Below are 12,284 nucleotides of genomic sequence, written 5' to 3'. Positions count from 1 at the left end.
TCAGCACTCCAGGAAAATCATCCTTGGGTCTTGCTGCGACGACTGCTTCATGATGTCACTGTGCTTTTAGACTATGCTGCTTGATAAAGGTTGAGAAGGCATGTGAACAGTTGCTGGTCAGTGCTTTAGTACTACTGAATCCTGTGTACTTACCGTACTCAGATATGATCAGAAGAGAAACCAAGCTGATAGTTTTCATAATAAACGGTCTAATGTTTTTTCATCTTGCAGATGTTCTAAAGCAAGGCTGCAAGCATATTTCTTTTCTGCAGATAATTGCATTTAGTGATACAGACCCTAGCTTATGAAATGTACTGTAATAAATTACTACTTCAGATACTACAGAACCTCTTGTCTTTGCATTTAAAGAACCATCTAGGCACAAAACTGACAAGTAATATGGGAGATAGTAAAGTTTTCACCACCTTGGGAGCTTTCTTGTACCATTCTAATGTATTAGGGCAGTTCTCAAAATTTATTTATTTAATTTTTATACCGCCCTATACCCAAAGGTCTCAGGGCATGAATTCAAATCTGAAACTAATACTGTTAGTTTGGGAACAAGTGGGAGGAGGCAAAAATGGACATAACAAAACACCACTGTGAATTGTTGCACAATGTTTTCCAATGATCCACAACCAATAACACCACATTAAGTGAGATAAGCTCTTAGATGTAGCATAGCCATGCCCGGTACAGTTAGAAGCCCAAATAGATATTTCTTGAGTTAAGGAGGCTTGCTGTACCAGTGCTTTAAGAATCTGCTCCAAGAAAAATGCATATATTAACTTAAATTAACTGGACCCTTTTTTAATATTGTAATCAAATACTACAATCAGACATGCTGGCCAAACAAGAAATAGTCATTTGATGTAATACTGCACAAATGCTTTCAGTTCCCGTGTGTTTTGCTTATACTATGAAAAAGATCTGAATAACAGCCAGGCTTTATGTTTCCAGAAATGGGGATCAGCCATTGCCTGTGTATTGCCTGTGTACATCTGATTCTAGGTGTAACCTGATACCTGTGGTACCTAGCTGCAAGTAATCGCTATTTTACGGAATCATAGAATTGTAGAGTTATATTGGAGCTAAAATATCCACCTTAAGTTTCATATTTATTTTTAAATTCCCCTGTCCCAGTCTTTCTCATCCCCTGCCTTATATAATAGCTAACCTGACAGATAAGAGAACTTCCGGAAAATTATTCTGTGATATTTTTGTTGGTCCTAATAAAAAGTATTACCCAACAGTGGATTTTGGAGTCTTAACTGTTGAAAATAATGTAAATTGCATTAGAAAGAATGTAACTGAATTGCTACCACTGTCTTGTTATGGATGAGTCATGTCTTTTTCTTTTCATTGCCTTACACATGACTCTGAAGCTTCAATTTGTAGTGTATTTTGAGACATAAAATGTCTTCACACAGAGAAAGGTTTGAAATTTTGTAAAGCAGAAAAGGAAAATCATTTGCAAAAGCTGAGCAGCTATACTGAAAGTATCTGCTAGAAACTCCACAGATACAGTCTATGTACTGACGTCACCAACGTATGATCTCAGTACTGTGCTTTCATTGGCTGAAGTGCTATTTCCTTTCAGAGTCCAGTTTCTCAAATCCCAATCAGAGCTAGCTGAATTCTGAATGCAGGTTGGTTGGTGGTGCTGGCTTAGAGTGGGAGTAGGGTTACTAATAAGCAGGCTTTCGAGAAACCATTCCACTGTGAGAAATGGTGTTTATCTTTGCCTTTGTGAGAAATTGTGTAACTTAGCAGTGCATACCAGCTAGCTATTGAAGCCTAGATCTGATCATGCTTATGTACAAATACAGAAGAAAGGTTTTGTTGATTCACTCACTTTTTAATCTTGAGGAAATGGCTAAACATAGTTTTTTGAACTGCCATTAGTAGCTGTTTCTGCTTCAGTGAACAAATAAAATCTGAGCCTTCTGCAAAATCAGGATTTTCTTTTCTTTTTGCATAAATATGGTTTGGGGTAATTCAGGGGAAGTGCAACTTGCTTGACAATGAAATATTGAATATCAAACATAATTTTATGGAGGAAAATGCTAAAAGCAATATTTTGAAAAAATGAAAGCTGGGTTTTCTAGGATTCTATCAAGAGCACACAAGAGGCAGAAACTAACTTAAAGGAGTAAAAGGTGCCCTTTGTTGGTGCAATTCAACACTAAGTTTTCTAGGTGATTTGGTAGCTGTTGTATTGCTTCAGTGAAACATGGGAAAATCCTCATTTTCATAGTGGACTGTTTTAAGTCTTTATCATTTTATTCCCCTCTCCACAGTAACACATTAAATTATGTTATGCTTGGTGGCTGTAAAATTAAATTTGGGAGCTTATTCTAAAGTCCGTGTGCCTATGTACATCCTTACATAATGTTATTTTGGAATTGTTTGAATTTCCTTTTTGTATTTTATTTATACTATAAACCACCTTGTGTGCATTATATCCCAAAAGGCAGCCTATAAAACCAATACTAAATAAAAAATAAACTGTTATGCTCCTGCATCTCTAGCACTGTTTTAATACTGTCAGTTAATTCTGTAATTTACTATTATGCTAGTACTGTTGGAACAGGTGTGGATAGTTCCTGCAAGTGACCAAAGTGACTTGTTAAATCAGAAAATTAAATACTTCACCAATTGTGCTTTATAGGATGAAGGATTTGTATTTTTATATTGCAGCTTCATTCCAAATGGATACTAATTTACCAAGCAGATGCTGATTGACCATAGAAGCTATTGTGTTATATTCGCTGTACAAATAATATCAAAAGGTACAAATGCCTTATAAATGTGAGGACCTAGTGCCAGTCTTGAGGTACCTTCATGGGACTGTTCCATCTTTCCATGAATAGTACCAGTGATTTTAAGAGAGCTTTCGATGTAGCAAATAAATTAAGGTATTTTAATGTTAAGAAAATATAAGCCTTTTGCAACCAGTTTCTAGAGCAGTTTCCCACTCATTTTCAACACGATACATTCCTTTATAAACAAGTATTTTTCAAGTGCAGAATCATTTCTCATTCTTTCCCTGTGGTATTCCCCACCTCCTTGCTTTGTGGTGTGCAGACCACCAAAAAAAGGAGGAGGTTTTGATGTTCCTCCCACCCCCAATATACAAAATAAGTCTTACTTTGCCTTATTTTGTCTAATGTCTCTTTAAGTTCTTGATATTTAGGATTGGTCTTCTTTCTGCCCTTGTAGGTAGGAAGGCATTCAGCACTGGTTTGGGTCCACCACCAGGGGTAAAAGGCTTTCTGAGAGGCAGAAACTTCCTGCCAGTCCCCGCTGTTTCCAGCCTGGGACAGTGGACAGGCTTTTATGGAGTCCTGAAAAGAGAGAGAGGCAAGAGCAAAGAGGGCTTTCTAGCCTCAGAACTGTTGGAGCCTTTTATCACTCCCTGCGGTTTACTCCCTCTGTGCCAGTTCAGTAAGAAAAACCAAGGAGGACTGCAGGAAGCTGCTCTCCAGCACTCTTTTTGTGCCATAGAGACTAGCTGGATTCCTCAGCCTCCACCGCATCCAAAGGCAGGAACCACGGGCACCAGTCTGGCAATATAGAAGAATGTTTGGGTAGGAAGCTTCATCTCAATTTGCTTCTTGGGGAAATGTGCTACTGCTGCATGGCAAAAATGGCCAGTGGGGAGGGGATTTAAAACCATTAAATTTTTAAAAAAACTAGAATATCCTGTAGAGCTTAGAGAAAAATAGGAATACGGCAAAGCAAAAATGTGTGGTCCTTGTATTTCCTACTTCCAGTAAAATGGCAATTTGGGGAAGTAATTCTGAGCTAGAAAAGGTCTTGGGCAGGAGGGTGAAGCAGTGACCTCGTGACCAACTGCCCATGTAGACTATCCAGTCTGTTTGGGATTATTTTTTTTTAAGTATAGGGAAATATTTCAGAGTCCCATGATGTGTAGTTTACACTATGGTTCAATATGTTTGTATTCTGTTCAACAAAATAGGGATGTACTTTTAGGTGCCCTGGTGGGACATTTTAATTTGGAGATATAGGGAATGCTTCCCTTCTGATTATCAGCAGCATTTGTTATTGTGGACCATAGTATCTTACTGCATCATCTGGAACATCTAGTAGATGTTGGCATCTCACTGATTTCACTCTGTGTCATTTTGTTAGAACAATCCCAGATGGTGGTTAGTATAGAAGCCAGCCCATCCTCTGGGAGATGTAATACTGTAGTGGGTTCCATTGGCATCAGTTTTATCACCTATATTACTTAATATATCTATAAAGCCACCAGGAGAGATAATGCAGAGCTTTGTGGTTAGGTATAATCAATATACTGCTATCACTACATCAAGCTTTATTTTTCTTTAAGCAACTTCTCTGAATTGGTTGGTGGAAGCTTTCTTAAGGTAGATGACAATTAACAAGCAGAAGTTGAATCAAGACAAGGTGGAGATTATGTTGACTGGGAGGCTTGAGGCTCTGAGAGTGTGAAGTGTACCTATTATCAGTAGTATATTTGTTGCTTTATCGGAGCAAGTATGCATCTTGAATCTATTTCTTCCCATGGAAAAGCAGTGTCCTTTCCATCCACCCCCAGTTGCATCTGATATGCTGTTGTTATCCTTTTTTAGTAGAGGTAGAGAACTTGCACCAAGTTATCTATACTTTTGTAATTTCCAGGATTCGCTACTGCTGTGTGCCATAAGTGGGGTTGCTGAAGACTATTCAAATACTGTACTGCAGTTAGTGCGGAATGTCATATGCCTGCCTGTTTGTGGGGGGTGGCAGATGGAAACATAATTGACTGTACTGCTGCTGTTGAAGTTCTTGGCCCAATTTCATATGCTGATTTTTGAATTTATGTATTTATAAATGTATTTGTCATTATTGGTTTCAGCTGGAGAAAGAAGGGTTAACTGCCTAATTGTTGCATGGGTGATTTTCCTAAAAGGTGCACCTGGAAAGGGAAGGATTAACTCTGTCTTCCCCAGCTGCAAACTCCTCAAGCTCACCCTCCAGCAATTAGACTTGAAAAAGACCACTCCTTATTAGAGCCCACTAACTTTTTAAGATCTTCATTGAGAACTTCCCTGTTGCTCTCCTACCAGGGAGGTTATTTGTTAATGGTAAGCAGAGTGTTATTTGGGCTGCACCAGCTTTGTGGAATGAATGAACACACCACCACCACATATCATTTTTCTTCCTTCCTTGCCTTTAGATGAAAGTCCCATTTGTTTGGGAATATTAGATGGGGGGAGGAATTTGATTTGGTTTTGATGTTTACTTTGAATGAAATGGTTTTAAATTGAAGTTGTCAGTGGCCTTAAGCAATTGTAGAAAGGTAAGATAAAAATACTTTAAATTAAGAAATAACTTGCGTCACAGTCCAGATATCTGTAATGTCCAAGTCAGACAGTGTGGAGTAAGGGAGATTGACTGAACTAACACCCTTATTTGTGTGCTGCTTGTCATTTAGACCATCTTTCCATTCTTCCACATGGAGTACTTAGCACATCAGGCTTGTACACAAATATCTTATTCGAGTTTCTGGGTGTGCATAAACTGCACAAATAAGCCTGAGTTGCTAGGTGCTCTGTGAAGTGGAGCAGAAAGCCTTAGGTTGCCTTCTGTTTAGCTTGTGCATCTAGCGGAAATGCAGCATTGCAAGAGCAACATGGATTGATCCTCCAAAAGGTCTAGCACATTCCTCTCCATATGTGTGTGTTCAGGCACCCACAGATTAACTGTTTGGCAGGTGTACCTGGCCTTCTGAAAATGCCCAGCTGCACACAGTCCATTCCTGAGTTATTCACAAACTGCCGAGAACTCGGGAAGGACTCTCAAACATGTGAAGGGGGGCCATACACAGCCAGTCTCATCCTCAGGCAGAATGAAATACTTACCCCCAGGCAGCAGGGGCAGGAAATGGCAGCAAAGTGCTGGAAGACAGAGCTGGGTGCCACACAGCCTGCCCTCCAGCTCCTGCGCTGGCATTCTGTCCTGAGGTGCAATGGAGGGTCCACTTTTGTTATTCTTGAAATGAATAATAATAATAATAATAATAATAATAATAATAATAATAATAATTTATTTGTACCCCGCCCATCTGGCTGGGCCTCCCCAGCCACTCTGGGCGGCTTCCAACAAAGATTAAAAATACATTAAAATGTCACACATTAAAAACTTCCCTGAACAGGGCTGCCTTCAGATGTCTTCTAAATGTCAGGTAGTTGTTTATCTCTTTGACATCTGATGGGAGGGCGTTCCACAGGGTGGGCACCACTACCGAGAAGGCCCTCTGCCTGGTTCCCTGTAGCTTTGCTTCTCGTAGTGGGGAACTGCCAGAAGGCCCTTGGCGCTGGACCTCAGCCTCCAGGCAGAACGATGGGGGTGGAGACGCTCCTTCAGGTATACTGTGCCCAGGCCATTTAGGTCTTTAAAGGTCAACACCAACACTTTGAATTGTGCTTGGAAACGTACTGGGAGCCAATGTAGGTCTTTCGTGGTCTTGGCGGCCGCCCCCAGTCACCAGTCTAGCTGCCGCATTCTGGATTAGTTGTAGTTTCCGGGTCACCTTCAAAGGTAGCCCCACATAGAGCACATTGCAATAGTCCAAGCGGGACATAACCAAAGCATGCACCACTCTGGCGAGACAGTCTGAAAAGCAATATATAAATTATTTTAATAGTGAATAAATAAATATTTGCAAGCTGACCTATATGTAACAAAGACTAAATCTCACTGACAAATTTAACTACTCTAAAACTGAACTGGCCCCTCAGATGAAAAAATGGGTGTAAGACTCTCAGGGTGGAACTGCATGATTCGGGGTGCTCTGTTAGGGTGCTGATTGTATTTGGTGCTGACTGTTTGATGACTCTCTCTGTCTCCCCCCCTCTCTATATGAATGGTTCCCCCCCCCATGTATTGTCAGAATAAGTCAATCTAGTGGGTGTCATCACCCCTAAATGAGAGGTAGTATTGGGGTTATAGTACCCCAGGTGAGAGGCAGAGTAGGCTGCCTGAGATTTACCTTCTCTCATTCTCTCATGATCTTTTCTCTCTCCCCTCCTTTCCTCTGCCTTCCCCTATGTAGTTTTCTTTCTTTGTGTACTGGTTGGTTGATTGCTATATGTTGAATGTTCTGGCTTTTGCTAGAACTCTTGTTAAGGTGGCTTCCTTACTATCTGCAGGGTTTTGCCCAAAGAGTAGCACTGAGAGAGTAAGCTTTGGCCCCTGGTGTTTAACAATCTTGTGCTGGCTTAGGGTGCCTTCTAAGCCCTGACTGGTGACTGGGGAGACACACCCACCCACATAGGACCACTGTCCAGCACAGGAAAGTCACCACCTTCTAGATCAGTCATACCTCCCATTCTCAACATCTGTCTTGTCTAGATTTGGCTTCAGTTTATTAATCATTATTCAGTCCATTACAGATGCCAGGAATCCACTGAACCAGCTCACCTTGTTTTTCTGGAAAATGAGGAATAGAGCTGAGTGACATTGGCATACTGATAAGCTCAACTCCAAATCCTTTAATAAAATCTCCAGTAGTTCTGAATATATATTTAAAGGGTATGGGGAACAAGGCTAAACCATACAGCACTCCCTAGCATAGGTCTAGCCAATGTGGTGTCCTCTAGATGTTATTAGACTACCTCCACAATCAGCCCCAGCCAGCAGGTCCAGGGATCAGGGATGATGCAATCTGCTGTGCAACTGCATCTGGAGGACACCATATTGGCCAGCCCTGCCCTAGCGCAACTAAAGGGCAGGGCACTACCTTCTGAGGTCTACCCAACCAAGAGTGGAACCAAGATGCAATACTCCTATCATGCATCCTTGGTAGACGATATCATCCATACCATCTTTCTTGATTATCAAAAACGGCATATAGGTCCAAGAGAATTAAAAGGTTTTAGTCTCTACATGTAGCTCCCAGCATAGGTTCTCCACCAGGGTAATAGCAGCAGTTTCAGACACAGGGATTTGTAGATTTGCTCTAGCCTCTCAGGAGTGTAACCTCTTCAAGCAAGATGTGCATATATAGCACCTTCATTCATAATTATATGCATGTGGTATATATGTTCTTAATATATATGTGTGAAGCAGTCTGTTATCCTTTTGCTGATGCAATCTGATATCTCTGAAGTTCTTAAAAAATCTCAAGTAAACTTGAAGAATAATTCTTAATCTTGATACTTTTTTTCACTTGCACTCTCAAGTCTGTAGTGTAGTAACAGGCAATGTTTTAATTTGAGGATGTTGCTAAGTCCAGTAGATAATTCATTAAAATATTCTTCCTGCACACTTTTTTCCACAGTGTTGAGAAAGAATAGACCTTTAGAAAACTGAACAGTATGTTACAAAAATGTGGATTGATACTTTTTTACAAATGAAGAAACAGTATTTGGTTATTTAGCATCATAGTACTTTGACACAAATTGAAGTCCTGACACTTTGTCAGTAGTCCAGTGGCTTTTATGGCATGAAACTGCAGTGCAGCATAAATTGCCAGGGTGGCTACACAGACATATAAAGCCAATCCAAAAATGCCCTGGTCTTTGCAAGCATAGCCTTAGGCTAATTTTCAGTAAAATAGATTAGAGCATGGCCAGTCCTAGGGTCAAGGGCTGGAATTTGGATTATGTACTATTCTCCTTATATATTTGGAGGGCCAGTCTTCTCTGGATGCAGAACATGGAAATATGTTGCTGTAGTTCGAAAAAAGTAGGATGTGTCCCCTAAGCACTTCACAGTCAACGTCAGAATTGTTGTCAGGCAACAAAATGTGTTACTTTCCATCAGCCCCACTCTCTCATGGTGCCGGGCTCAAGTATTGTATTGTGTCTGAAGGCAGAACTGTGACTGGTGCCCAAACTTGGAGTTTCTTCTGCAAGACCAGTGTCCTACAGGTGTCCAATAGATGGCCCAATCCATAACTTTTTTCATGCTTTTAAAAAAATAAAAGTTCCAAAATCTGTTCTAGGTGTGGTTTAAATTTTATGGCGTCCAACCCACATAAGCAAACAAAACCAAAAACTCTGTAATCGGTCTGGCATTGGGCACTGGCTCATTGTGGTTCCATGATGGAAGAAAGGTGGGCTATCAATGTGAGAAATGTGAACGTGCGCAATTTGAGGAGGATATAGCAAAAAACCAAACCTCTATCCTGGAATCTGGCTGTTTTGTATGCTGCCAACTGAATCTGATGCTTGATCAGCAACTCAGAGTTTGAATGACTGGGTTAAAGTTCAGTATAATTTAAATTGGCTTGATTCAGCATGTACAAGAACAGTGAACTACTGTACTTAGGGCACTTAAAAGTAGCCTTTGAAACAGAAATCAGTGAATCATCTTAACTACTTTAGTGTGGTAGGCATTGTAGAAGTAAATAGAAAAATATTTTGAGTAATTGATTATTCCTTGCCAAATCATCTTTCATTTAAACCAGACATTTTTTAAAAACTGAATTTTCTGATTTAGTACCACAATCTCAGATGAAAAGGGATTTCTGTCACTTTCCTTTTCTTTCTCTTCAGTTCTCACTGGTCTTTAGTATCATACAATGCTTTACCTAAAATGTATTATTTCCTGACTGAATCCCTTATTTAATATTTTGAGATATCATTATAAAGCCAGAAAACTAAACCAACAAAATCTCTCTTCCAGCTCTTCCTCCAAAGCCCTCCAAACCAATAACTCCAGTAAATACAAGTGGGATAAAAGAGAATTGCAGTTCATCACTGCAGGATGCCGAATGGTACTGGGGAGACATTTCAAGGTAAGATTTTTCTTTTCCTGGAGGAGAATATGGCTTACTTGCAGCTTTCCTTTATATCATAGGTTGGGTACATTTCTCAGCCCAAGGGCTATGTATCCTCTTGGCCAGCCTTCTGGAGGCTGCATGCCTTCCCCACATGCAAATCACATGCATACCCCATATACCATACCCACAATCTTATATGTGCATCATTTTCACTTTATTGAAGCCTTATTTTTTTGCAGGGGGTATTGGAGAGCGAGGGAAGGTTCTTCTTTGGTTGCACTCTCTGGGAAGAGTGCCCTCTACATACCACTTTTCGACAAAAATAGACTTTTAATTGCTCCAATAGAAGGCATTTTTGAAGCTTGATTGTGAAGTGTGGAGGGCTGCATCACACATGGAGGGAAAAGTCCCTGAATAAAGCCATTTTACACATAATTGCAGTGGGAAAGGGACAGAGTGAGGTGGGGGCAATGCAGGCAGGATCCAGAGGCCCTATGAGTCACATCTGGGCCAATGTTTCTATACCCCTGCTTAGTATGTACATATTAAAATGTATTATTATTATTATTCAGGTAACATTGTGAACGGATTAATCTTAAATTTAGTGCACATATATCATTTTCTAGACTGTGTTGTCACCATTTTAAAACAGTTAAGAAATCTATAATAATTTTCACTATGAGGCCGGGGTTAAGAACATAAGAGCCTGCTGGATCAGACAAAATAATAGCCAACATCCAGTTCTCATGGTGGCCAACCAGATGCTCATGAGGAGCCTGCAAGCAGAATGTGAGCACAATAGCACTCTGCTGACCTCTTGATAGACTTATATTCCATGAATTTGTCTAATCATCCTCTAAAGCCATCTAAATTGACCACCACTTATGAGAATGATTTCTATATGATTTTTTCTATGCACTGTGTTGTATGTCCTGAATCTTCCAACATTAAGAATTGTTGGATGTGCCCGAGTTCTAGTGTTATGAGAGAGAGAGAAATCCCCCCCGTCTACTTTCTCCACTCCTCTATCATGTCTGCTTATACTTGTCTTTTATCTGAACCAAAAAGCCCCAAGTAACCTTTCCTCATATTAGAGTTGCTCCATCTCCTTCATCAATTTGGTAGCCCTTTTCACAAACTTTCCCAGCTCTACTACAGCCTTTTTGAGATGAGGTGACCAGAACTGGTACACATCATTCCAACTGTGATCACACCAAAGATTTGTATAATGGCATTACAATATTGACAATTTTATTTTCAATACTTTTCCTAATGATCCCTAGCACGGCTGCTTCACACTGGGTCAGTATTGTCCACTATGATGCCAAGGTCTCATTCCTCGTCAGTCACTGGTAGCTCATATCCCATTGCCATATATGTAAAAATATGGTCCCAATGTGTACCATTTTAAACTTGCTCATAATGAACTGCATTTGCTATTTCACTGCCTGTTTACTCACTGCAGAGAGATCCTCTTGGAGCTCTTCACTGTCCCTTTTTGTTTTAACCACCCTGAACAATTTGGCAATTTTAAAATAAAAGCATTTATATTAAGTGTCACAAATAAAAGGAAACCTGAAATATCTTTTCATGAAAATATCTTTTCATATTGAATCTATGACCATCTGTCTAACACATTTCAGTTTAACAACCTCTTTTCTATGTAAAAGGAGAAACTAGGGATAAAAATGGCACTTTTGAGAACAAACATTATAAATATGATACTCAGGGCATGTATTGTGCAAATTACAAATATTTTGACTCTGCTAGCCAAGCAGCAACTTCTTTTTATCTCATGAAGGAAATTCTTCTGCCCAGTAACTGCCAAGCATTGCTTTTAGAAAGTTATCAGTCTTTGAATAAGTGATCTTTCATGGTGCCTTTGGATATGTACAGAGAGCCAAACAGAAATCCTTAATTTCACAGTTGCTCTCCTGTCTCTAGATAGATAATAAACCTCTAGTTTTATTTTGAATATCATCCTAGGCAGTATAAAGTTTCTATTTACTTGTAAACCAATAAATTTTAATTGTTTATAATAAAGAATTACTATCTTGTTATAAAATAAATGAAATACAACTTCTCTATAGGACATTAGGGCAGTATGAAGCAGCCCTTTCTTTATTTAATCAGATACAGTTAAGTGTTGGTGCTCAACTGTTGGCCTCCATTTAGGAATGAGGCTTCAGGTGCAGCTGCTTCCAGAATCTAAAAGTTCAAATTTACCTTTGAAAATTCTTAAAACAGATTACAAATACTATGTATTGGTCAACATAAAACTGAAATGAGACAATTTTAAAGAAAAATAATTTCAGAACCAAAGTAAAGGACACACACACACACACACACACACACACACACACTTGTAACAATGAGTGGTGCTGTTATGAATGAGTAATACTTTGATCTACATTTTGTTATTCCAGGGAAGAGGTAAATGACAAATTACGAGACATGCCGGATGGAACATTCCTGGTGCGGGATGCATCAACAAAGAAACAAGGAGACTATACACTGACATTGCGGT

General features: G+C 39.6%; 1 protein-coding gene across 7 annotated transcripts in view; it reads left to right on the top strand.

Moving 5' to 3' along the window:
* Positions 1–12,284, top strand: part of LOC310846209 (phosphatidylinositol 3-kinase regulatory subunit gamma) — a 251,809-nt gene that overhangs the window by 218,407 nt on the left and 21,118 nt on the right. For all 7 annotated transcript variants that reach the window (XM_083742394.1, XM_083742392.1, XM_083742395.1 and 4 more), the window contains 2 exons: positions 9,661–9,772; positions 12,184–12,282. In XM_083742394.1, the coding sequence (XP_083598520.1) occupies positions 9,661–9,772; positions 12,184–12,282 (211 nt within the window). The remainder of the gene's footprint in view (positions 1–9,660; positions 9,773–12,183; positions 12,283–12,284) is intronic.

Source organism: Podarcis gaigeae (assembly GCF_964106915.1).
Source record: "Podarcis gaigeae genome assembly, chromosome: 6".
In the NCBI taxonomy this organism is placed as follows: Eukaryota; Metazoa; Chordata; class Lepidosauria; order Squamata; family Lacertidae; genus Podarcis; species Podarcis gaigeae.
Note: the sequence above shows the minus strand (reverse complement) of the source record. Positions and strands in the feature narration are given on the sequence as shown.